The sequence below is a fragment of the Erpetoichthys calabaricus genome, chromosome 10 (assembly GCF_900747795.2).
Source record: "Erpetoichthys calabaricus chromosome 10, fErpCal1.3, whole genome shotgun sequence".
NCBI lineage: Eukaryota > Metazoa > Chordata > Cladistia > Polypteriformes > Polypteridae > Erpetoichthys > Erpetoichthys calabaricus.
This window is the reverse complement of record NC_041403.2, coordinates 166,654,841-166,681,368: the sequence shown is the minus strand read 5'-3', so window position 1 is coordinate 166,681,368 and position 26,528 is coordinate 166,654,841. Positions and strand designations below refer to the sequence as shown.

The window sequence follows — 26,528 nt, the reverse complement described above, 5'->3', positions numbered from 1 at the left end:
TCAGGCCTCGGTTTTTGGAGGAAACGCCTCAATTGTGAGTTCTGAGATCTCAGCAGATCATAACTCCCTCCCTGCCTGCCTCAATCTCCATCTCCTCTCTACCTCCTCCATTTTGGCAGAGATTAAGAGACCATGGAGTCTTGACATTGGGTGGATGACATTTTGACAGAAGCAGGGAGGATGAATGATGGAGGGAGAAGGATATGCTAAAATGGACACCATATGCCTTCTTGCCGCCTTGGCTGCCATGATACCAACTGTGTAGGCTTCTTGCAAGGACTCTGTTGGCGGGAGTTGGGGTGGGGGGGGGGGGGGGATGAGGGGTAATTCGGACCCTCAATAAAGATCTGGCCAAAGTTTACTCTCATTTTCTTACCTCCTTCCCTGGCATCCCAGTGGGTCCAAGCTTTCCTTGATGTCCTCTTTCTCCCTGAAGTCCTTTTGACCCCTTTGGTCCCAAAGGTCCTTCATGCCCGTGGTTGCCCTGCAATAAGAGAGTCAGTGGGAAAAAGTCAAACACACCCACCATCGCACCACGTGGAAAGGGGGCTTCTGCTTTCCTTTACTTTCCAGCACTTTCTTTCTTTCCTTGCTTCTTTCCTTCCTTCATTCCTTTGCGGGATGGCTAAAGGAAGCGACAATCTGGTCTGACTGGGATAAGCTGGAGTACGGACTGCCTGTCTGCCTCAAACCTCGGGCCCGCGGTACAACAACACTCATGGCCTAAAAATCCAGGCTTCCCTAAGTTGTCACACATGGCAGGTTCAACGCGGTAAATGACAGTGACAAAGACACTCACGGTCTGGCCCTTCTGTCCAGCAGGGCCTCGGGGTCCCGTCACTCCAGGACGACCCTACAAAGAGAACAAGATACTTCAGAGGCAGGGGGGTCTCAGGGGGCTGCGATGGCCCCAAGCAGTTTGAGAACTAGAAGCCGAATCTCGCCGTTGTGTTTCTCTGCTTGCCAGTGCAGACCCTCGGACCCTCGGACAGGAGCCTGCAGCAGCTCAGTACTTGCAAGAAATAAACAAAAATTAGAAATGTATGTTTTGGACTTGTAATAATTATTTCTTTGAAGTTTCTTTCAAAACAGTCGACGCACTGAGATTAAAACAACGAGGAAAATGGAAGTGTCCTGGAGGATAAAACTGTCATTTTTTTTAATGAGTGGGGACAGCTTTATGTTAAATTTTGCTCAAATGGAAGACGGTGAACTACTTTATAAAATGGACCTAACTTGTTTAAAGGCCCCCTGAAGCAAATTTCGTGACTAAAGTACAAAGTTGATTTACATGGAGAGCATCTTCTCTTACTCACATCTGCATTCTGTCTTTTGGTGGACTGATGATTTATGACCCAAACACCTTTGTACGTTCTCTCTGTCCGGTGCCAGTCATTTATAACTTTCAAGTAATTGATGGTGCTTTTAGTTTAAAAGCGGTCAGACAGTTTATGAGTTCATGGTAAAAGAAAGCAGAGACAACATGAGGGTGCAAGCATAAGTGCGAGGATGAGAGCTTTTGGGGCGGAGCCATCCATCACCAGCATAGCCAGCCAATCACGAGGTCTGGAACTGTGGGACACCATAGGCGCCAAAATGAAATGACACCCAATGTGTTAACTGCGTTTTACATACGCAAGTGGGACATTTAATTCTGTCCACTGTGTTATGGGAGGAAAGAGGTGGAAGAAAAATCAAGAAGATTGAAAGTCCATTCCTGTGAATCTGATTAAGTGCATAAAGAAGATCAGGGTTTGTTTGTTCTTATGAACTCATTCTGTCACATTTCCTGTGTCTGGGTGCCATCTCAGTAAAAACCAAGGGTATTTTTTGGGGGTGTCGCACGAACCAAATGCATTCACACATTATCTGGCGTCACTGACGTGAAGTTGCGACCCCCAAGTTTGATCGTTGGATCTTTAGTTCCACAAGGCAAATGAGCCGGCGTTTTCCCACCACCAGAAAAGACTTTGTTTTCAGGAACCGATGTGTTCCTGTGTCATGTAGGCCCGGTGTCACGCGGTGTTCCCACCACACAACAGGAACTGTAACCTTTATGCAGAATATGTGGTGTACAAAGACGCAGAACAAAGTGCGACACAATCAGGAGTTCATAGGGGACATCAACCCCACCACACCACACACCTCACTGCTTTGAAGCAATCGCACACTTCAAGGGAGAGATCATTGCTGTGATGGGGTGTATTAGATGGTGCACCAGGGAGGGGACTATGAAGAGTGATATGGTGTGAAGTTCTGAATTTCCTCTTGGAATTAATCAAGTTTATGTAATTTAATCCAATCTAATCGCAGTGTTCGATCTTCAGTGATAACTCTCCAAAGTCCAAACGACTAACGGATTTATAAGATGGTGGCAACACTTCTGGTTATCCAATCAGCACAATTCATCACCTGAACCACACCCATGATAGCTCTTGGTTGAACGAAAAGTATACACTCTGGAGTAGAAGCTAAAAAAAAATAAAAATACCAAGGACTACAAATGGCCCAAGTTGTGGTGGTGGGAATGCTACAAATATTTCTAAAATGTTCCAGAAAAAGGTGGATAAGTGCCTAACGATTTCAAAATTCTAGGTTCTTCGATCAGACGGAAGGCACTCCCACTGAAAATACCCAATGATCAGTAGTCTATGAAACAGTAACTCACATAAATCCTCTGCCACAAAAAACACTCGTTATTTTTGGTCAGAGACATTGCTCGAGTTCGAACAGCAGAAGACAACTGGTGATCAGTATCCTATGAATAAGTAGCTCAAGCAAATCTCCCCCACATGAGAAACACTCACTATTTTTGGTCGGAAACATTGCTTGATTTCGAACAGCAGAAAATTAGTGGTGTACAGTGTATCCAGAAGTATTCACAGCACATCACTTTGTCCACATTTTGTGATGTCACAGCCTTATTCCAAAATGGATTAAATTCTTTTTTTTTCCTCCAAATTCTACACACAACACCCCATAATGACAACGTGAAAAAAATTTACTTGAGATTTTTGCAAATTTATTAAAAATAAAAACATTGAGAAAGCACATGTCCATAAGTATTCATAGCCTTTGCCGTGAAGCTCCAAACTGAGGTCAGGTCCATCCTGTTTCCCCTGATCATCCTTGAGATGTTTTTCCTGCAGCTTCATTGGAGTCCACCTCTGGTAAATTCAGTTGACTGGACATGATTTGGAAAGGCACACACCTGTCTATATAAGGTCCCACAGTTGACAGTTCATGTCAGAGCACAAACCAAGCATGAAGTCAAAGGAATTGTCTGTAGACCTCCGAGACAGGATTGTCTCGAGGCACAAATCTGGGGAAGGTTACAGAAAAGTTTCTGCTGCTTTGAAGGTCCCAATGAGCACAGTGGCCTCCATCATCCGTAAGTGGAAGAAGTTCGAAACCACCAGGACTCTTCCTAGAGCTGGCCGGCCATCTAAACGGAGCGATCGGGGGAGAAGGGCCTTAGTCAGGGAGGTGACCAAGAACCTGATGGTCACTCTGTCAGAGCTCCAGAGGTCCTCTGCGGAGAGAGGAGAACCTTCCAGAAGGACAACCATCTCTGCAGCAATCCACCAATCAGGCCTGTATGGTAGAGTGGCCAGACGGACGCCACTCCTTAGTAAAAGGCACATGGCAGCCCGCCTGGAGTTTGCCAAAAGGAACCTGAAGGACTCTCAGACCATGAGAAAGAAAATTCTCTGGTCTGGTGAGACAAAGATTGAACTCTTTGGTGTGAATGCCAGGCGTCACGTTTGGAGGAAACCAGGCACCGCTCATCACCAGGACAATACCATCCCTACAGTGAAGCATGGTGGTGGTAGCATCATGCTGTGGGGAACAGGGAGACTAGTCAGGATAAAGGGAAAGATGACTGCAGCAATGTACAGAGACATCCTGGATGAAAACCTGCTCCAGAGCGCTCTTGACCTCAGACTGGGGCGACGGTTCATCTTTCAGCAGGACAACGACCCTAAGCACACAGCCACAATATCAAAGGAGTGGCTTCAGGACAACTCTGTGAATGTCCTTGAGTGGCCCAGCCAGAGCCCAGACTTGAATCCGATTGAACATCTCTGGAGAGACCTTAAAATGGCTGTGCACCGACGCTTCTCATCCAACCTGATGGAGCTTGAGAGGTGCTGCAAAGAGGAATGGGCGAAACTGGCCAAGGAGAGGTGTGCCAAGCTTGTGGCATCATATTCAACAAGACTTGAGGCTGGAATTGCTGCCAAAGGTGCATCGACAAAGTATTGAGCAAAGGCTGTGAATACTTATGGACATGGGATTTCTCAGTTTTTTTATTTTTAATAAATTTGCAAAAATCTCAAGTAAACTTTTTTCACGTTGTCATTATGGGGTGTTGTGTGTAGAATTCTGAGGAAAAAAATAAATTGAATCCATTTTGGAATAAGGCTGTAACATAACAAAATGTGGAAAAAGTGATGATGCGCTGTGAATACTACCGGATGCACTGTTTCATTACTCTACAAATCAGTAGCTCATGTAAATCCTCGGCCATGAAAAACACTCGTTATTTTCGGTCGGAGACATTGCTCGATTGTTGAACAGCAGAAGGCTGACATTTCTACACAACATAGAAAGCTGGTCAAAGTGGCTCAATTCTAAACGGGCATCGGGCAGTGAAAGAGGTCGCCTAGCTTACGGCACATGGAAATTCGCTGTTATCATTATACCTCCTCACCATCGAGGCCAGGGAGTCCCATCCCTCCAGTGGTTCCTTGCACACCCTGCAGGGGGAAAAATAAAAGAGGTCCATTACCAGTCTGCATGAAACATTTCGTTTCTGACAATAAAAAAATGAATGAAAATTCATAAGTACTGAGAAATTCTGAGCGGCAAAGAATCGTTATTGGAAAATTCAACAATCCATCCGTTCATTTTCTAAGTCTCTGATTTGGTTCTGGGGTACCAGACAGACCCACCCAGGGTGCAAGGCAGGAAACAACACTGGACAGTCACACACCAGCACTCATCTACCAAAGGTAAAAGGTCACATGCAGGACAGATGTGTCACAGTTTAGCCAACGTTGGTACCTTGATACCCTTTTCTCCTCTGGGTCCAGTGGGTCCAGGATGTCCATCTTTTCCCTGGTAAGAAGAAGAAAATTAGCAAACAAAGAGAACTTGAAGAGCACGTCTACTCAAAATATCATAGAACATTTGAACTGAGCCAATTTTCTTTCAGTAAAATAAGGGGTTAACTTTATTTTCTTTAGTACGGACCACCATTCTGGTTTATTTTGATATTTTTTCTGTCTCTCTTTGCTTCTTTTGGAGTAATTTATATTCATTTAGGGCTTTTTAATGGTGGAGAACCAAACTGATGGAGGTTGAATTGATTAGTGATCAAGTTTGTTGGTACCCCTCCACAAAAAAAAAATAAAAGAAGAACCCACCATTGTCTCTGAAACTGACCAAAATAATTGGCACCCATCATTGTCTATTCCATATTTAACCAAAAAAATGAAAATAGCATGGACACAAATGATGGGACCCTTCACCTTATATTTGGTGGCACAACCTTTAGAGTTTGCCACCCCTGCACACAAGCGATTCCTGGAGGTCTTCATGAGACTTCTGCACCCGTCCACCAGACGTTTGGCCCACTCGTCCGGAGCAAACTGCTCCAGTGATGTCAGGTTTGAAGGGGGTCTCTTCTCTAGACGCCATGCTTCAGTTCTCTTCACAGATGTTCAATGGGATTCAAATCAGAAGACCACTTCAGAATAGTCCCATGTTTTCTTCTTGGCCATTCTTGGGGGCTTTGTGTTTTGTGAGGATCCATGACTGGTGACTCAGATGGAGTTTTCTGACACTGGGCAGTACGTTTCACTCCAGAAGGTCTTGATAGTCCTGAGATTTCATTGTTCCCTGCACAGACTCAAGGCCCCCCTATACCAGATGAAGCCAAGAAACCCCAAAACATAACCGAGCCTCCTCCATGTTTCACAGCAAGTCTGGTGTTCTTTTCTTCGAAAGCTTTGTTTTTTCGCCTGTGGACATGGAGCTGATGTGACCTGCTGAAAAGCTCCAGTTGTCTCTCATCTGTCCAAAGGACATTCTCCCAGAAGCCACTGGGGCTTGTCAGTGTGCATTTTAGCAGATTCCAGTCTGGCTTTTTTTATGTGGAGTCCTCCAGGGTCTTCCTACATTCAAAATGTGACATAATGTGCGATCAGACACTGGGGGGGCCTCGACCATGGAGTTTAGCTTCTTCCTCTTTGGAAGTTGTCCTTAACTTTTTGTCCACCATTCTCACTGTCCTTCTGCCCATTCTGGGGTCGATTTTTCTCTTGTGGAGGTTGGCTACAGTCCCATAGACCTTCAACGTCTCCGTAATATTTGCAACTGTTGTCACAGGAACATCAAGCTGCTTGGAGATGGTGGTCTTCTCGCCTTTGCCTGTAACATGCTGGTCTATCAGTTTCTATCAGACTGCTCTCTCCTTTGCTTTCTCTGCTCCATGTGCAGTGTGGGACACACGATGACACCAAACAGCAGAGTGACGATTTTTCTTCATTCTCCATGCACAATTGGAGACGTGTGTGATACGAATTCAAGAAAACAGCGAGTTTTAAAAATCCCTTAAGTCCAATGATTTAGGATCTTTTCTAGGGGGTCCCAACACGTGTGTCCAGGCCATTTTAGAAGATCTTTGTAGAACAAGCCACACTTGATCTCTTGTCACACTCACTTTGCTTTACTCGATGACATGTCAAAGCCCTGCAAATACACAGGGGACAATGGCTTTTCACTCTGTCACTTTTTCCAAAGGCATACGGGACTTTTTCAGTGAGGTGGAAGGGGTCCAACACATTTATGCGTGTCGTGTTTGTTATGTGAATTTTTAGCATTAGACTTTTGCCCCGTACTTTGTCCTTGAGTTTCGGTTTAGCGTTTCTGGTTTTTCTGTTTCTCTCCCTGATCTCTTTTTGTTATTTTTGACTTCGTCTTTTCTTCAGGAACCTTCCTTATAAAAAAAATTTTGGCCTTCATTTTGAAGTCAATACAACTGAGGGGGCTGTCAAAATCTAAAAAAACAGCCAAAGTCGAAACCAAAAGAACAGAATCTTTTGGGACATCTAAAACTTATCAAAGTCTAGGATGCCACGTGTGCCAGGGCAGCATCTTGAATACCCATGCTGCACATACCTCTGTCCCTTTAATCCTTTATGCCATGGCACCGGGTAGAGGAACATTTAGATTCCACCTCCCAACACACCCCAATTTTTCATAATGAAGCTCTAAGTATCGCTGAACGCATCCCACCTACCTCAAAGTCTCCTTTCCACCTTGGCCACTTTTACCCAATGCCTGGAATAACAAAGCCCAGAGACTACAGACATCTTACCGGATATCCTTGTACTCCCATTTGTCCTTTAGGCCCTGGGGGTCCATGGTTCCCTGGAGGTCCTGGCAGACCCTGATCTCCTCCTTGTCCATGAATGCCTTGAAGACCCTTGTTACGAGACATAATGGAATGAGTTTAGTCATCAGTGCCCTCTTTGACGCAGAGGAATGATTAAACAGGAGGAACGTGACAAGAGAGGAACTTACTGACACTCCCTTGAAGCCTCTGGGCCCTGGCATGCTTTGGCGACCCTGTCCAGAGAAGAAGAAGAAGAACACAGAAGATGAGGATGGAGGAGACCAGCGTGGATGTGACACACCCAAGGAAAGAGTCGTCAAGTGAGCTCCCAGGGTGAGAATGTGAGGGCGGCAAGCGTCCAGAGGGGACACCTACAACTACAAGTCAATAAGACAGGCGAGTCGCCTCTGCTATTCCTCAATAATGGATTCCCTGGCAGACAGAACATTCCCTGAAGGAAGTGAGGTGGCAAGAAAACTCACAGGAACACAAGCAATGGTCACCAAGTGCGTCAGGCACTTCACTGGCATGCAAGGTGGTGTCGTGAGGTACAAGCTGGTGGTTGGGTTTGTGGAATTCTACTTACCAGAAGGCCTGGTTTTCCTTGTTCTCCTTGCCGGCCCTTTTCCCCCTGCAGACAGAAATTCAAAATGAGCCGATGAGCCGACCGTGTGATCCCATGGTGACATGCTGCTGTCACTTCTTCACTCTTTTGCCTGCCTCCATTAGTTTCCATTCCTTGGCATTTATAAAAGGTGGTTAGAGGCAGGCAGAGAACAAATCCATCCATCCATCCATCAGTAACGGCTTTGTCCAGGAGTCAATCCGGCCAGCAATGAACAAAAGACAGGAGCCAACCCTGAATGGCACCTCTGCAAACCTCCTTCTTTTATGTCTCTAGTCCTGCTCATCACATGAGGGACACCTGATCAATGCTGCAGGGCAACAGACATGGATAGGAGGGGCCAGGCCTAATGACAGGCAAAGGGGTGTGGCTAGGGGCGGAGCTTCTGCCAGCCCCTGACAGAGGGGGCTCCAGTGCAGCAAAGGGCACATTTACCCATGTTTCTAGCCTTATTGGGGCCCTAAGCAGTATAACTAGTTTGGGATCCCCCTCCCCACCCCTTTTCTCTGTGTGGGATGAGGGTCCCCAAATCCCTAAGGGGCCCAAAGCAGTCATTATTGGGTCCTTATTCTCTCAAATGTATTATTATCATTATCATGTATAGAGTACAGTGAAATTTTTTTTCTTGTATTTGTGGCAAAGCACAAACACTTAAGGGACATCCTCTCTCTGCTCTGAAAGGGTAAGCAATACCACCCTGAGTCAAGAGGGGGCACTGTAGTTAATGACCGTCCTCCTTTTCACCTGCAACTCAGAAGGATGCCAGGTGCAGGACGAATGACGTCACCTTCACATCCTCCGTTGAGGCTCAATGAGTTGTCATTCTTGGAAAACACTGGACTGCTCTCTCGGGGTTGAGGAAGCCCAACTGCCCTTAAGGGAGGAGTTGGCATCCAATTCATGAGGGATGAAAGCACGGAAGACGGGACTGACAAGTGGATAAGAGTGGCAGCAGCTGTTCTGCGGGCACTGCACTGGATGGCGGTGGAAGCTGAATTTAAAGACAAAGTTCTCAGTTGAGCAGTCAATCTACGCCCCTACCCTCAACTCTGGTCATCTCTGTTGGTAACGACCCAGAGAATGAGACCGCGAGTACAAGATGAGGTTTTTACAGAGAGCTGCTGGCTTGACACTTCCTGACAGGGTGAGAAGCTCAGCGATTCGGGAGAGCCTCAGAGTAGAGTTGCTGTTGCTCCCGTTGGAGAGGAGCTCAGTTGAGGTGGTTTGGACATATCATAAAGATGCCCCCCTAGATGCCTCCCACTGGGCACATCCCACTAGCTGAAGACTTCACTGCAGACCCCGGACATGTTGGAGGGATCATTTATCTCGACTAGCTTAGGAATGCCTGGGATTTGCCTGAGAAAAGTTGGAATCTGTACAGAGAAGTCTGGGTGACTACCGCCATGACTCTCAGCAGGTACAAATGGCTTGAGAAGATGAGATGAGTTTATTAACGCAGCCACATTTACTCATTCTGCGCCAACCTCAAGTTCCCAGTCAACCCAACACTCCTGACATCTTTGACTTGAGGAAGGAAATGAGAAGAGGATCTCTGTGTGAACAGCTGAGCTATAATAAACCCTCCTCCAAAATCCCCTCTCCCCCAGATTTAACAGCCATGGAGTACCTTGGGTCCGGGTTTGCCAGGAAGTCCAGGTGGGCCAGCTTTGCCCTTTTCTCCCTGTTTAAACAAAAATGACATTTATTTCCACAGACCTTGTACCATTAGAAATAAAGATGAGCTTCGACTGACCATTTGTTCAAATGGACCATTAATGCATTGCTCTGAAATGTCCCTGGGTGCCAAGGAATGCCAATCCATTCATTCAACTCTCCACTTCTGAACACGCAGCATCTGATTTAGAGTCACGGAAAGCTGGAAAGTATCCATGCAATACCTTCCTGGCAGGAGAGTCCTCTGCTACTCACCTGAGCACCGATGCGTCCCAGTGGCCCATGAGCTCCTGTGCTTCCTGGGACACCCTAAAAAAAAATAAAATCACTTAATGAAGCATTTGTCTATTTTCTGAACCCACATTTTGCATCATATGGCCAGAGGCAGCATTGACACTAATCGACTGAAAGAGACTCACGGGCACCTCGGCAGCCCCCACCAGGGATTGTCTTTAGGGGATGCAGTCTCTAGAGCACCCATTTGTTCCCTCCTAGGGAAAACCTCTGAGCCCAAGAGACCCTCCACCCAGTGCAGCTGTCTGTGAAAAACTGACCTTCCAGGTCACAGCGCGGACACATGATGTATGTTTCTGGTTTGTCTTCTGTCTCTCTGCAGTGTTGTCCTAAATGTAAACCCTGTCTCTGCCCAAGTACATATAAAAAAGGAGTAAAACAGGCTGGGCACTCTGGGCAGACAGCTATAGTGAGGTTGTCAAGGTTACAGATACCAACTTACAGTAAGAAGGAGCGTGAAAAGGCAAAAGGGAATGACACAGACACAGGTGGATGTAACTTATCTAAGGGCAGAAAGAGGAGCTCCTCACTTGGACATCGATACCCTTTTCATTTTGGAGGTGGGCACATCAGTAGTAATGGGCATTTCGATTCCCTTTAACATGATAGATAATGCATATACCATTGACCTGCTTCAGTACGTGAAGCATGGAAACACATTAAAATAAGATGTTTCACGACAGAATCACAGCTAAATGAGAATTGATTCGTTAGTGAATCAGTTGAACGAGAAATTTAAGATTGATTCTCGGGAAGTGACTTGCTCACGAACCAAATGAATGAGAAATGCAAGCCTTATTCTCGGATCATGAACTGTACGTGAATCAAATGAATAAGAATCATTAGACTGGTTCAAGGGTAATAGTACTCGTTTGTGAAACAAATAAACGAGCATTAGTCTAACAATTCTCGTATATTTGATTTAAAAATGTGTCACAACCTGTGAACCAATCTAATGAGTTTTGCTCATCTGATTAACGAACAGTTCACTACCCAAGAATCAGTGTTACATTTCTCATTTATTTGTTTCACAAACGAGTACTATTACCCTTGAAACAGTCTAATGATTCTTATTCATTTGATTCACAAACAGTTCACTACCTCAGATTTTGTCTAATGATTCTCATACGTTAGTTCTCGGGTTGTGACACATTTCTAAATCAAATATGCGAGAATTGTTAGACTAATTGTCGGGTAGTGAACCGCTCATGAATCAAAACAAGTGCTGTTGTTAGGTTGGTTCTGCGGCAGTGACTAGTTCAGGAATCGAATGAGAAATGTAAGACTAATACTCAGGTAATGAACTCTTAAAGAAATGAATGAGAGTCACTAAACTGGTTCAAGGGCAGTGACTCGTTTGTGAAAGAAATGAACGAGAAATTTAAGACTAATTTTCGGATCATGAATTGTACGTGAATCAAATGAATGCGAATCATTACACTGGTTCTCGGGTAATAGTGACTCATTTGTGAAAGAAATGAACGAGAAATGTAAGACTGATTCTCGGGTAGTGAACCGTTTGTGAATTAGACGAATGACACTCATTAGACTGGTTCTCAGGTGGTGACACATTCGTAAATCAAATTTTCGAAAATCGTTAGACTAATTCTTGGGTAATGAACTGTTTGTGAATCAAATGAATAAGAATCATTAGACTGGTTCAAGGGTAATAGTGACTCGTTTGTAAAAGAAATGAATGAGAAATGTAAGCCTCATTCTCGGATGGTGAATTGTACGTGAATCAAATGAATGAGAATCATTAGACTGGTTCTCGGGTGGCGACACATTCGTAAATCAAATTTTCGAGAATCGTTAGACTAATTCTTGGGTAGTGAACTGTTCATTAATAAAATGAATAAGAGTCATTAGGCTTGTCAGATTTGTTAGGCTGATTCTCGTGTAGTGACCCTTTTGTGAAACGAATGAATGAGAAACGTAAGGCTAATTCTCAGGTAGTCAACCTTTCGTGAATCAAAAGAACAAGTGCCATTATAGTGGTTCGTCAGTAATGACTCATCCGCAAATCAAATTTATGCGATTCATTACACTGGTTGTCCGGTAGTGACTAGTTTGGGAATCAAGTGAATTAAGAAATGTAACACTAATACTCAGGTAGTGACTCATTTGCGAAAGAAATGAACGAAAAATTTAAGACTAATTCTCGGATCGTGAATTGTACGTGAATCAAATGAATGAGAATCATTACACTGGTTCTCGGGTAATAGTGACTCATTTGTGAAAGAAATGAAGGAGAAATGTAAGACTAATTCTTGAGGAGTGAGTTGTTCGCAAATCAAATGTACAAGAATTGTTAGACTGGTTCTCAGGTAGTGACTCGTTCATGAATCAAATGAGCATGAAATGTAAAACGAATTCTCGGGTAGTGAACTGCTCGTGAATCAAATGAAAGAGAATCATTAGACTTATTCTCGAGTAATAGTGACTCGTTAGTGAAAGAAATGAACGAGAAATGTAAGACTAATTCTTGGGTAGTGAACTGTTTGTGAACCAAATGAATAACAGTCATTAGACTGGCTCTTGGGTAGTGACTCGATCATAAATCAAATTTCCGAAAATTGTTAGACTGGTTTTCGGGTAGTGACTCGTTCATAGTGAAGATGACAGAAACAAATGTGTACTCACATAGTGCCCAACCGGTCCTTGAGGGCCTGGAAGTCCTGGCTTTCCAGTGACACCCTGCAGAAGAGAAAGCAGCAGAGCGCCATGTTTTAGGACAGCAACAGAACGTGTTGACAATCTGAGTTTTCTACATTTAGACTTCACCGTTTTTCAAATTTACATTACATTTAGATATACTTTAATAATACCCAAGAGGAAATTCAAAATCATAGCACAGGAATACATTATTTTATTTGGCTGATGTCTTTACCCAAGGTGACTGACAAACATCTCAGATACAGTTGGTTCCTTTTCTTTTGTTTCTCCATTTGGAGTCCAGGCAGGTGAAGTGACTTGCTCATGGGCAACACACTGTCAGTAGTAGGATTTGCGCCCACCACCTCAGGGTTTGAAGTCCAAAGCCTCAAGCACCACGCCACACTCAGATATTGATTCAAAGCACCATGTAAGACAACAGAACACAAAGATTTCATACAATCCATGTGATGCTAATATGACCGCAGTAGATGGACTCTGTATGCTCTTCCCATGCCTTCTCTCTGGAGTGAAGGACTGAACGCTGGGAAGAAGCTCTGAACGACCTAAACTCAGCAGACAGAAAAGATCGTATTCCACCATGAAGGAATGAGCCTGTGGTGGAGGACTCCAAACAAAAGAACCCACTTGAGGGGATGGCCAGAATTGCTCATTGTGGCATCCAATGTGCCACCCTCCTCTTCTGCACAACAGCCTCCAGGGTGTCCAGGGTCAGCCCTGCGATGGAGTGGGCTTTACTGATATGTTTGTTCAGGTGTTTTGCATTTTCCAAGAGACCAAATAGTAGAACAACACACTGGCCTCTACTGCTGGAGAGGATTTCATTTCATCTTTTCCTTAGATTTTTTTTCTAGGTCCGTAAACCATTTCTGACATCAGTTTTTTCATTTGGAGACCTCTTATAAAAGTTAAATATTTATTTTTTTAATTATTTGCAAGGAACTGTCAATCCAGAACAAGCAAGCCCCAAAATGAAATGCAGCAGGATAATGCAATAAACAGAAAGAGAAGATCAGAATCCCAGCGAAAACCAAAGAAAAAGCAAAACTCTAAAGCACATCAATGAACCGCAAGGGACTCACAATCCCAGAGGGCCTCTACAGGCTGATCCCTTGAGGTAATGGTGGTCCTGCCTCTTGGGGAATCCACCCACAAAATAAAGGAACAACAGCAGAACACAGTCACTCACACACACAAAATTGAAATAATACACAAATAAAAATTATTCACAAAAATAGTAATATGTTAAACATGTCTGCCAAGTAAAAAAAGGAACCGAACAATATGAATGAATCAAAAGAACGATACTGAAAATGGAAGAAAAAAAAGACAGAAAAGAAAATTTGAAAAATAAGCCAGAGGAGGAATCCTGGGTGAAACATAACAGGGAGGAAACCTGCGTGGAGGCGAAGAAAAGATGGCAGGGAGCCCCCTAACGCTAACCTCAGTGGTAAACTCAAGAGAAGCGAAGATGTTGGTAGAGAGTGCAATCAGGTCGCCTTCGGGCAGGTGGGTTGATTGGGTGCAAAGTATTACGCCCCGACTCCTAAAGTTAAATCATCCATTCTCTACCCCTAGCCCAATCTTAAATTCCTTTCTTTTCAACCCAAAATCTTAATTCTGCTATTTAGATTAGACCCCCTACCCCGACCCCAGCTCTAAACTTAACCCCACTGCTTACCTTGCTATTTATCTGCCCCTTGTCTTATGCTAAGGTCCTTTCTTTTCTAACCCTTATCTTAAAACTTTGAGATATGTTAGATTCCCATAAGGGGACACGGTGACCTACCAGCTAAAGTCAAAAAGTTAAGTGACAGTCCATCCAAAACTAAACGTTAATCTCAAACTCGAAACATTTAATGCCAGTACTGGCTAGTCGGACCGCAGCACGGACTCACTCTGCCTGCTTTATTTTTATTTATTTATTTATTTGGGGCACAGTGGCGCAGTGGGTTCTCTTCCCAGGTCCTCCCTGTGTGGAGTTTACATGTTCTCCCCGTGTCTGCGTGGGTTTCCTCCCACAGTCCCACATGCAGGTTAGGTGGATTGGCGATTCTAAATTGTCCCTAGTGTGTGCTTGGTCTGTGTGTGTGTGTCCTGCGGTGGGTTGGCGCCCTGCCCGGGATTGGTTCCTGCCTTGCGCCCTGTGTTGGCTGGGATTGGCTCCAGCAGACCCCCGTGACCCTGTAGTTAGGATTCAGCAGGTTGGATAATAGATGGATGGATAGATTCCCTTAACCCTTTCCCTGTCTCTAAACTTAGACCCCTGTTTCCTGCCCTGTGCCTAAACTTAAGTTCCCTTCCTTTTTTTTATCTTCTATTTCCTATCCCTTAACCCTATTTTATATCATTTTAACCCTTCATAACATATCCCCTAGTTTTATGGTATTTTATGGATTTTTTGTTCTTTTGATAATTTTTTCAGTGCCTTTAACCAATTCTTAGTACCTTAATTTTTACATCCTTTTGATGTCTAAATTTTGTAGCATTTTAATAGATTTTTTAATCCCAATTTTTACCACTTTTTTATCCGAACGATAGGGGGCACTATTTTTTTGAACCCTGTATTTTAGTTGGATTTTGGGGTGGGGATTGATGGGAATTTTTAGATACTGTTATAAACTGCATTTTAGACTATTTTAGGACCAATTTTATGGGGGTTTTAAGGTATTTTATACACTTTTAAAGTATTTTATACATCACTAGCAACATACCCGCGCTTCGCAGTGGAGAAGTAGTGTGTTAAAGAGGTTATGTAAACATATATATACATATACATATATACATGTATATACATATCTACATATACACATATCAACATATACATATACTGTATATACATATATATATACATACATACATCTACATATACATATATATACACACATATATATACATATCTACATATATATATATATATATAGACATACATATATACATACATACATACATACATACATACATTCACACTGTATATACATATCTACATACATACATACATGCATATATACAGTAATCCCTCGCTATATCGCGCTTCGCCTTTCGCAGCTTCACTCCATCGCGGATTTTATATGTAAGCATATTTAAATATATATCGCGGATTTTTTGCTGGTTCGCGGATTTCTGCGGACAATGGGTCTTTTAATTTCTGGTACATGCTTCCTCACTTGGTTTGCCCAGTTGATTTCATACGAGGGACGCTATTGGCAGATGGCTGAGAAGCTACCTAACTTACTTTTCTCTGTCTCTTGCGCTGACTTTCTGTGATCCTGACGTAGGGGGATTGAGCAGGGGGGCTGTTCACACACCTAGACGATACGGACGCTCGTCTAAAAATGCTGAAAGATTATCTTCACGTTGCTATCTTTTGTGCAGCTGCTTCCTGAAACGACATGCTGCACGGTGCTTCGCATACTTAAAAGCTCGAAGGGCACGTATTGATTTTTGCTTGAAAAACAAACTCTGTCTCTCTCTTTGTCTGCTCCTGACGGAGGGGGTGTGAGCTGCCGCCTTCAACAGCTTTGTGCCGCGGTGCTTCGCATACTTAAAAGCCAAACAGCCCTATTGATTTGTTTGCTTTTCTCTCTCTCTGACATGCTCTGCTCCTGACGCGCACTCCTTTGAAGAGGAAGATATGTTTGCATTCTTTTAATTGTGAGACGGAACTGTCATCTCTGTCTTGTCATGGAGCACAGTTTAAACTTTTGAAAAAGAGACAAATGTTTGTTTGCAGTGTTTGAATAACGTTCCTGTCTCTCTACAACCTCCTGTGTTTCTGCGCAAATCTGTGACCCAAGCATGACAATATAAAAATAACCATATAAACATATGGTTTCTACTTCGCGGATTTTCTTATTTCGCGGGTGGCTCTGGAACGCAACCCCCGCGATGGAGGAGGGATTACTGTATATAATATATATATATATATATATATATATATATATATATATATATATATATATATAGCCAAATTCCCACGCTTCACAGCGGTGAAGAAGTACTTTTTATTAAGAAGAAAAGAAAACCTTTTTAAATTGAGGGAAAATATACCAATAACAATTTGTTAAGGATCTGTTTTTTGTGAAGCTGCCTTCACACAGCCTCTCTGCTGTTTTATAAACGAACGCCATATAAGGCCGTGCTTTCTCCTTGCTTAGCTGTTCTGTATTGTTTTATTGTTCATTTATTACGATTGTTATAGTTATTGTGTAACTGTTTGAGACTCACTTTTCTGTTCAGGTACCCATTTCCTTTATGTAATCCGCGGATTCTCCGCTATTTTTTGTTTGTTTATTACAATTATAGTTATTTATTGATTCCCTTCTTTAGCTGACTGCCTGCTCATATAAGGCACTCTGCTGTTTTTTTGTGAAGCAGCCTTTACACAGCTTCTCCGCTGTTTTATAAACGAACGCCATTTAAGGCCATCCTTTTTCGTTGCTTCGCCAAGGAAGCAGCCTTTTTATTTAATCCACGGGTTCTCCGCTGTTTTATTGTTCGTTTATTACGATTGTTATAGTTCTCTTTGTATACCACGTTGTCAGTTCAGCACTCCGGTTGTAATATGACCAAGCCGTGCAAGCTTACCGTTGAGAATGCAACGTATAGTTGTACAGGAGAAAAGCAATCTTGCCTCAAATCAATGGCAACCTTTTGTAGGTGTATGAACTTAATTTAAACTTTAGGTTTACACGGTGCTTTGTTTCCGAAGTACCTGCACTCATGAATATGTTTGTATGCGTCAGTCACTTCATATTCTTTTCCTACATTATCAATTGTGTAATGTGTTTTTTGAACAGGTTTGATTCATTGAAGTGATCACTCGTGCTGCGTTCAGTCGGTTCACGTGAGCCGCTCTCTTGTGTGATGTTGCGATGTCCACGGCTTTATTTAATGTTAGCTAAGACCCGGCAGTTAAAAGTTTCTCGCTACAGCAATTTTAACTCCGTTACAAAGTGATCCAAAGTCTCGTTTATACCTCGTGTCTTCTCATTAAACTTGTATGTCGCGAATATGGTATTGCAAACGGCAGCGAGAGCGTTTCTATAAACTTAATGTAAATTTACTGTTTACACCGTGCTTTGTTTCTGCAGTAGCTACACTTATGAATATGCTTGTATGCGTCACTCGCTCGGTTCTTATTGTTTCGCTGCCTTCTCAATTGTGTAATGAATGTTTTCTTCAGTGCTCTTTGGGGCTCTTCATTGTTTTCTACGTACTGCGTTCATAGTCAGTTCACGTGATTACGTGGGAGGTGTAATGACGCGATACGCAACTCCGCCTCCCACGGCCATCGAGCTGCAGTCTATTACAGTATATGGACAAAAAAGAGGTTCCAGTTATGACCGTTACGCGTAGAATTTCGAAATGAAACCTGCCTAACTTTTGTAAGTAAGCTTTAAGGAATGAGCCTGCCAAATTTCAGCCTTCCACCTACATGGCAAGTTGGAGAATTAGTAATGAGTCAGTCAGTCAGTCAGTCAGTCAGTGAGTGAGTGAGTGAGTCAGTGAGGGCTTTGCCTTTTATTAGTATAGATAAGGAAGGGTATATATTTTAAATCTAATTTATTTATGACATCAGTGTGCCAGGGCATGCCTTCAGGCTTCTATCCCCTACCCTAAGCCTAACCTCAGTCTCATAGTTGCAAGGCGCTAACACCACCACAATAGAGACGCATCAACAAAACAAAAGCGATAACATTCAATGTCAAAAGGTTTGTTTCCCTGCAAGTGGCAAACCAAAGGCGAACAAATCCAAACAATCGGCACCTTGAACAACAGCTAGAACAGCCGTAAATAAAGAATGAGCTAGAAAGGAAAAAATCTGAAAACGCCAGCAATGCCATTACATGGACTGCAGGGGGCCCCGCCCCCCTAGGTAGACACTGTAACAAATATATAAACTGGGGATGACATAAAGTGACGACTAAACAAAAGCTTCTTTACAAAAGCAGACAAATTCATATTTAATAGTAAAATATACTACACAATACTCAAAAGGTAACATGCAAATAAAATATGAACCAAGAACATTTGTGCCAAGGATGAACCCCTGGGTACAACACAACTCTCTCATGATGACCGCATTTTCAATTCCCGGCTCACAGAATACCGACTTTAGTTACTACTGGTAAGCAATGCTTGAAATTCAACAGACGCACGGCTTTACCTTTGATCCTTGAACTCCGGGATCTCCAGCTGATCCGGCTTGTCCTGGAGGACCCTAGGAGAAAAGGAATTGCAATAAAATATAGAATCCATCTGTAGACAAACTGAGCTCCTGATACTTCTTTATTCCACAAAAAAACACAAATGGCGCCCCCTTCTTCTTCAGAAAGGATAGGGCCATGTAAATAAGACGTTAACAGTTAGTCAGGCCAGTTTGGACTCGGTCACGCGTGTGCACATGGAAAACAGTTTAAGGACTCAGGTGACGGTAATTCTCCACCAGTCCAGGGGGTGGCACTGTGCAATAGAATTCTCTCTTTTTTCCTAACCCTGCAGACCGGAAGGGACATTTGGTGGAGGGAGAGCTGTCAAGCTTCTGTTTCAGATGTCTCTTTTGCTTATTTTTATATTAATGCTGTTGATTATTTACTTTGTTTTAATGTTTAAGCATCTTTTTCCATGTACCATGTGTTTCTTGGGTGGTCCCCCCAACAGGAGGGGTCACCTGCCCATTATCACCAGGGACTGCCCTCTGCTCTATAAAGGCCAAGGAAAACCCACAGTCCCTTGCGGTTCATTAAATGTGCCCGTGCTGTGGTGAGTTTTCCTGGTTTTTTTGTTTGGCTATTTTGATAATTACTGATCGTCCGGCTTTTTGTATTCATTGCTTTTTCAAATTTTGCCTTTTATGCTGCACTCCATTTGAAGTGTGAAGTCAAAATTTCCGAGTTTCTAGTCAGAATTTTCAACTGAGAGTTGGATCTCCAACTCTGGGCTGGTCTGTCAAGTCCATGTTTGTCCGACTTCAGATCATGAATGGCGACGCACGGCGTGCACTTTAGTGGGAGCCGCAGTGTTATACTGTTTATTATCACTTCTGCCAATTTATGAGTCATACACACAGTGCTGTCCAACTTCAGTCCGTGGACATGTTAGAGTTTGGATACACAAAATACAACGTGATGTGTCGTTATCAACTGCTATTTATTCCAATGGCAGAACCACAACATGTGTCCAGATTGGTTTCCGAATGTTTTACTGGAACGCAATCAACTCAGGGGTGACGTCATTCCCATGGCAGGTCACAGTAATAGATTTCGTATGGGAACTGGGATTGTCATTTGGATTGCCTTCTGCGTCTTTTGTGCTCCTCTGAGCCCCCTGGGTCCACAGAGCATTTCTTGGGAAAATCAACCTTTTTATTTATAAAGATTCCTCGTTTACCCTCTCGTTACTAGCTGGGGTTTGATGGTTTTCCCCCTCTAGTGGGAATTTTGAGTCAGTATTTGGAACTTATTGTACTTAGAAACTCTCAAGTCCATGACACATGACAACCACCTAAAACTTTCTTTCATAATGTAGAAACAGTAAGTTACTTACTGAGGCGCCATGAATACCGTCAATTCCTTGGAAGCCAACAAGACCCTGTTGTCCCTAAAAAATAAAAAACACATGCCCCTCATTCAGATCCAGTTTGTAAGCAGACTATAAGAATTTTGTTTAGTGTGTTTTGGCCTGCTGTAGGCCCAAGCCAGCCCATTGTAGTGAGAGCTAGACTGCCCTTTGGTGCACCTAACTCTCGGCTGGCTGGTGAGATTTGGGCCTGCCTCCCTGGCTGTTTTGAAGGCCTCATACCACTTTGGCTATTTAGGTCAAGTGAATCCCTACACCCCTGGGTGGGACCTTTTTTTGTGGTAGGTCAGTTAGGATTCTGAATTATCCAATTCTAAATCATGCAGTTGAGCCAGCGCCACCTTAAACTAACAAAGGCGGCCATTTTTATGTGGGGCGGCCCGGCCTCGTTGCCGCAGCTTGTCAGAGTAAGCCGTTTACCTGGCCCAGAGAGTCACATGATCACATCTATAACATGATGGGAATTTGAAACCTTCCACGTTCATTTAGAAACTTCAGAGATTTTAGTGAACAGCGACAACAGAGCAATATTCATTCCCTGATCACATGATGGGTGTCATCCAATTTCCGTCTCCACCAGTGAGTCAACCCAAATGTCATGCAATGTTACCTTGGTTCCATGAAGTCCAGGTAATCCGTTCATCCCAGGCCGGCCCTGTGAAACAGACAGAACACACACTTTGGTCAGACCTGACGTACTCACCGCAGACCCACACTCGTCAGGGGGCCAAATGGTGAAGACGGGAAGGAAGTCGTCGAGGTACAGCACAACAACTCCAACCCTCCACCAGCCCACCCGGCCAACAGAGGCTTCATTTTCAAAGGACATTCAGTTGCCAGGCAGAGAAGCCAAGTCGATCGGTAAAATGGGAATTCAAAACCCAACCTTCCTGCTCTCATGATGGGCGACGCAGAGACTCAGCGGATGTGCGGAAAAATGGGACGTGACGTACAGCAAGACAGAGGCTGGGGTGGGACGCGGCCACCTCACAGCTTGTGGTTCTTAAACGAGTTCTTGTCATTTTTTGCGTGCATCTTTTTGGTATGCCAGTTGCAAATAATCAAAACGGTTTGACTGGACTGCAACACAGACGCGGACCACCGGCTTTATTAATTCCAGTTCACCTGTATGAACTGTGTGCTGGTAATGCATGAGTGTTAAAGCAAACTGGAAGACTTCGATTACCAAATATCACAGAGCTTTTAAACTGTAAATGAAGCGTAAACAAGAATTGCCAAGAGTTGTTAATAAAAGGATGAGATTATCGCCAGAGCTACGATGCTAAAAAGGTGAACGAAATCGAGAATGCTGGGAATCGTTAATCAGACACTAAGAACACAAGGCTAAGGTTTCAATCCATAACCAATCTATACCCTCGGAGTTTTATAGTGGAGCTTTCGTGAGGCACATAGTGACCCTAGGGTGGCAGCCCTTAGCAGCAGTGCAGTGTGTGAAGCTGCCAAATGGCGGCGTGACACATTTAATATGCACCTTAATAAACGGATAAGTGTCTGTGTATCTGTGGCTCTGTCCGGTTGCCATGTCTCTGTCGTTCCAACAGATGGCACATCGCAAACATTACAACTGCTTTTACGAGCCCCAAACCAAATGGCAAATAACAGAAAAATGTGTACTGCATTTGTCATTCCAACATCACATGGCTCATCACAAATATTTGTAGTTGTGCATTTCATTACTACATGCATTACAAAATACCAAATGGAATAGAACAGAGACATAAACATTGCATTTTTCATTCCAACAGATGGCGTTTCACAGACATTTTATTACTGCTGTACATGCACTACAAAATACATTCCAACAGATTGTGCTCTTCAAATATTAATGCTCAGGTCTGTGTTGGTTACTTAGATTTCAACCCATCTTAGACAGATAGCATAGCTGGTAACGATAATAAAAGGACAAGTGTCTGTGTATCTGTGTGTTTGTCTGAGTGCTAGATCTCTTTCATTCCTACAGATGGCACATCACAAACATTAACCATGCTTTTGCAGATCCTATACCAAATGGCATATACATTGCATATTCCAACTGATGGTGCATTATAATCTGATTTATGTCACACTATTATGGGGAAGGTGTGTGACGCCACTAACTTTTGCTCTGTCTGCTTTCCCAAGAATGGAGAAAGAAAAACTGCAAGACGACCACTGGGGGCAGCAAAACTCTGCCCCTTCCAGTTCCAGCGATATTTAAACGATCTAGCCACCAGAAGTTGGCATTCATTACCAGACCAACCTCAGAGCAACACGGCGCTCCATGCCCATGGTAAGCCTTCCTACATGTGTTTACGATATTGGCAAGACTTTGTGTTCTGCATGATTGGGCGAATTTTTTGATTTCTCTGACTTTCTAATCAAAATCGGGGCATCCTCTGAGACCCCAACACTCCTTACGTTGCCCTTTGTGTACTTCCACAATGTTTATTTTGGACCTTTGAATGTTCTCTGCTTGTTAGATCTGAAGTGACAAGGAGTTTAAAGTCAGTTATACAGGAACCTTAGTGCCAGGATGTCCTTGAATGCCAGGCATGCCAAACTTGCCCACTTCACCCTGCAAGGGAAACAGAAGTGAGACAGCATCAGTGGTATGTAGTGGAAACGAAAATGGGCATCATTTCACATATCAGCCATGCTGTCTGGCATCTCAGCCTCTGACTGTTCTGTAGGACTGGAGAGCTCATCACATCCTTCATACTTCTGCACAGGAAGGCACCAGCACCCCCTGGTGGAGAGGCAGACTTTGGAAGGCACTATATGATAGATAGATACTATATAATATACAGATTGATATGCAAGGCACTATATGATAGATAGATAGATACTATATAATATACAGATAGATGTGAAAGGCACTATATGATAGATAGATAGATAGATAGATAGATAGATAGATAGATAGATAGATAGATAGATAGGCACCATATAATAAACGTATATAGATGTGAAAGGTAATACACTGTAAAATATATTAATAGCTCCTCATTTGATAGCAGCAGGACACACCCATAGCCACACCCACACTCACTCATACCATCTCCTCATTAATGCAAATAGCCTTCTCCTCCAATCATGTGGCTGCAACTCAATATATTCAGCAAGAGATGCAGTCAGAGTGGACAAACAGCAGATGGAAGCAGTTGGCCAAGATAAACGAGCCAACAGCACAGCAGAAGCTCTCATTGGACCTGCGCCTGTCAAGAGCACCACTTCTGCAGTTCCTTCTGAGACCTGCCAGAGGGCGCCCAATTCTCTTTTTTTTCCTCCCCCCCCCCCCAACAGGGCGTTCTTTCTTCAGCTGCTATCCTATTTTTGTTACTTTAAATTCCAGCATTGCTTCTTAAATCGGCTGGACTCCCAACATTCCTGCTCACTTATTTGCTCCTATTTCACAGTCTTAATGGTAGATATTGCTGTACCACTGTGTTCTGAGATTTTCTGAGCAACTAGGCAGAAGTTTCAAGGTAAGGTAGTTCTACTCACTTATGATAGTACCAGACAGTGGTGGCGCCTTGCATGTCGATTAACACATGCGATTAAGACCCTATAACATGGGCCAGTTTAGATAGTTTAGTTTATAACACTGACCAGTTCATGGCCAAAGATGATCCGCTGTGGCAACCCCTAATGGGAGCGGCTGAAAGAGGAGGACTCACCAACTCACCAAACATGCGCATGAATTCGAGATGGAGTAAGAAACTCGTATTTCTTGTCTTTCACTCACTTTCCCTAAAGTCAAAGGTTTTATAAGGTACAAGTCCCTCTTACCATCAGACCTGGAGATCCAGCAAAGCCCCTACGTCCTGGACGACCCTACGAAAAGAGCGAAGATCGACACTGATGAGAGTTTTCTCCCTCCCTGATGTCTTCTTTGCCTCCTTCTTAGCCTTTATCCCCATCCTGCACCTCTCTGTCCCACCACATGGTCTCTTGTGAGACATGGGCAGTAAAGAGAGCACAGAAGATCACCGATGTGGTGGAAGTGAGAATGTTGAGATGGATGTGCTACAAAAAAGGACAGAGGCCAGCAGAGGAGTGATGACTAAGAAAGTACAGGAAAGTAGGCTGAAGTGGCATGGACATGTGATGAAGAGAGACAATGAAGATGTGAGCAAAATAGTGATGGGAAAACAAGTCCAGAGGAAGAGAAAGAGATGGAGGCCAAAGCGGAGGTGGATGGACAAATTAAAAGAAGATCTGAAGGAAAAAGACTGGGCAGGTGGTGCCAGGACCAAGCTGTATTGAGAAAGATGATCAAGAACATCGACCCAACACAGAAGTGGGAAATGATGAAGAGGTAGGAGAAGATGCAAATTCACTGGCTGTAGATCTCAAAGTGGAACAAATAAGAGAACTGGAGACCCAGCCTGTCCAGGCATAAAACGAATGAGTGGGAATGCTGGGCACAGGGTGGAGATGGGGAAAATGGGCTTAAATACCAGGAGCAAAGAGTTATGTGGAGAGGAACCTTATCAGAGCTACATGATGAATGGTGTCCATCACACGTCGGAACTGAAGCTGCTGCTATATTTAAGGGGCTTAAATGACCATTTTGTGTCAGCAGACGTTTTTCTTACTTTACCTTCTCTCCTTTAGGACCAGGAACTCCATGCAAACCGATGGCTCCCTGGTCACCCTGAGGAAAAAAAAATAAAAAAAAAAGAGACACAGTTGTGGAAAAGACAATAATCCACCCATCAGTGTAGACTGAAGGACGAGGATCCATTTAGGTGTCAGGAATTTCAGACAGAAGTTGAATGAAAATGCGCTGAAGGTCTAGGGTGCTGGCCCAAGCCCCCATCCCCCCTCGTGCCCACCCAAAACTCACCTTTGTTCCATCGACTCCCATTTTTCCTGGTTCTCCCATTGAACCTTCATGACCCTTAAGACAGAAGGAGAGACTGAGAGAAGAAGTACATTGTACTGCCAGACCAGCAGGGGGCAGCACTCTACTCTTTTCAGCACATGAATTAACCCTTAAAGGAGCTGTTGCATCAAACTGCTCAACATGGGTCTGCAGTTAAGACTTTTCATGGCCCAACTGTGGTAAGAACATAAAGATGATGACTGGGGCTGCTAGGTGCATACTCTCATTTTCAGGACTCGGGGGTCTAGAGGCTGTCCCTGGAGTGGCCAGAACTGGAGTTCTGATGCTTCACTTGGTGGGACTGAAGCAGGATGACAACATGGAGACAAGACGAGACCAGTTTGAACCCTTGGAAGACCATCCCAGCCATATCCCATGGCCCACAAGCAGACTCACCACTGGTCCAGCGGCTCCTGTGGGACCACTCACTCCTGCCACTCCTGGGTAACCAGAAGGTCCACTGCGGCCCTTGAATCCTTTCTTGCCACGAGGCCCTGGTGGTCCCTGTGGGTGCAGACAGAGGCTGGTGAGCTTCGGGATAGTCGCGTTTTCACTTCTTAGATGCTTTTGGGATCTTTTAATGGACATGCAAGTGAATAAGTGTAGGACAGACTGGCAGTGACCATTTTGAAGTGCACTGGCACACAAGTCCTTTGCTTAAAACGCAGCTGACAGACACTTCACTTCACCTCAAGTGTCAGTCCTGCTCACAGGGCCTCTTTGGAATGCTATAATAAGATGATCCATCACAGACAACATAAAGCACTCGATCAGGGACAAAGGGCACAACTCAATGATGGGCAACACTGATGAACAAAACTCTAAACTCTGCTCTAATTGTCAAACAAAAAGGTTGGGCTTACGTGCACCAAAGAAACCAACAGCAAAGTGTCCTTTAAAGACCATAACAAGCAGTAGATCTATGGTCTCTCTACACCACTGTCCATCTATTATATAGTGCCTTTCTATCTAAAGATAGTGTCCAAGAGGACATGGACTGGCTGGCACCCCAGCTGGGATGAACTGTTTCTTATACGGTTAGTTTAGTGGATGGGATTAGTGGCAGCCTCCTTCTGGTCGATCTCCCATGTGTACATCTGCAGGGCCTCATGGGATTTGTAGTCCCCACCGCCTGCTCTACTAGGTGTCTTGAGAGCTGTGAGGAGGAGCTGTGGGAAAGCGCTTTTCTCATTCTAGGGACGTTCTGCCTGACCCGAGAGTGCTTCCCGTTTGGATTGTGGTGGCACAGGAGGTACTCCAGGGTCCGGCATAAAGGAAGCTGCTCTGCTTCAAAGAGACAAAGAAGAAAAAAAGCATATTGTGCTTGTGGGAATGGTAAAAAGAAGCCCGTTTAGAGATATTTCATTACTAATAAATCCTTATTT

At 43.8% G+C, this 26,528-nt stretch overlaps 1 protein-coding gene across 1 annotated transcript; it reads right to left on the bottom strand.

Moving 5' to 3' along the window:
- Positions 1–891: 891 nt before the first annotated feature.
- On the bottom strand, positions 892–25,731 carry LOC127529338 (collagen alpha-1(XXV) chain-like). Its single transcript, XM_051932477.1, has 16 exons — positions 25,540–25,731; positions 25,105–25,158; positions 24,859–24,912; positions 24,045–24,089; positions 22,777–22,830; positions 20,866–20,910; positions 20,223–20,276; positions 18,844–18,897; positions 12,642–12,695; positions 9,960–10,013; positions 9,658–9,711; positions 7,989–8,033; positions 7,385–7,635; positions 5,068–5,121; positions 4,707–4,760; positions 892–1,012 (listed from the first exon to the last, which is right to left on the bottom strand). The coding sequence occupies exons 1-16, from the start codon at positions 25,729–25,731 to the stop codon at positions 892–894; spliced, it is 1,239 nt and encodes a 412-aa protein (XP_051788437.1).
- Positions 25,732–26,528: the final 797 nt, after the last annotated feature.

Bases quoted from the DNA above. Each gene is read 5' to 3' on its own strand.
- LOC127529338 (XM_051932477.1), bottom strand. From the start codon at position 25,731: ATGTCCATTAAAAGATCCCAAAAGCATCTAAGAAGTGAAAACGCGACT. The intron at 9,712-9,959 runs GTGAGTAGCAGA...TTGTTTAAACAG, and splicing joins TGGGACGCATCGGTGCTCAG to GGAGAAAAGGGCAAAGCTGG. The intron at 5,122-7,384 runs GTAAGATGTCTG...TCTTCTTACCAG, and splicing joins TGGGAGTACAAGGATATCCG to GGAAAAGATGGACATCCTGG.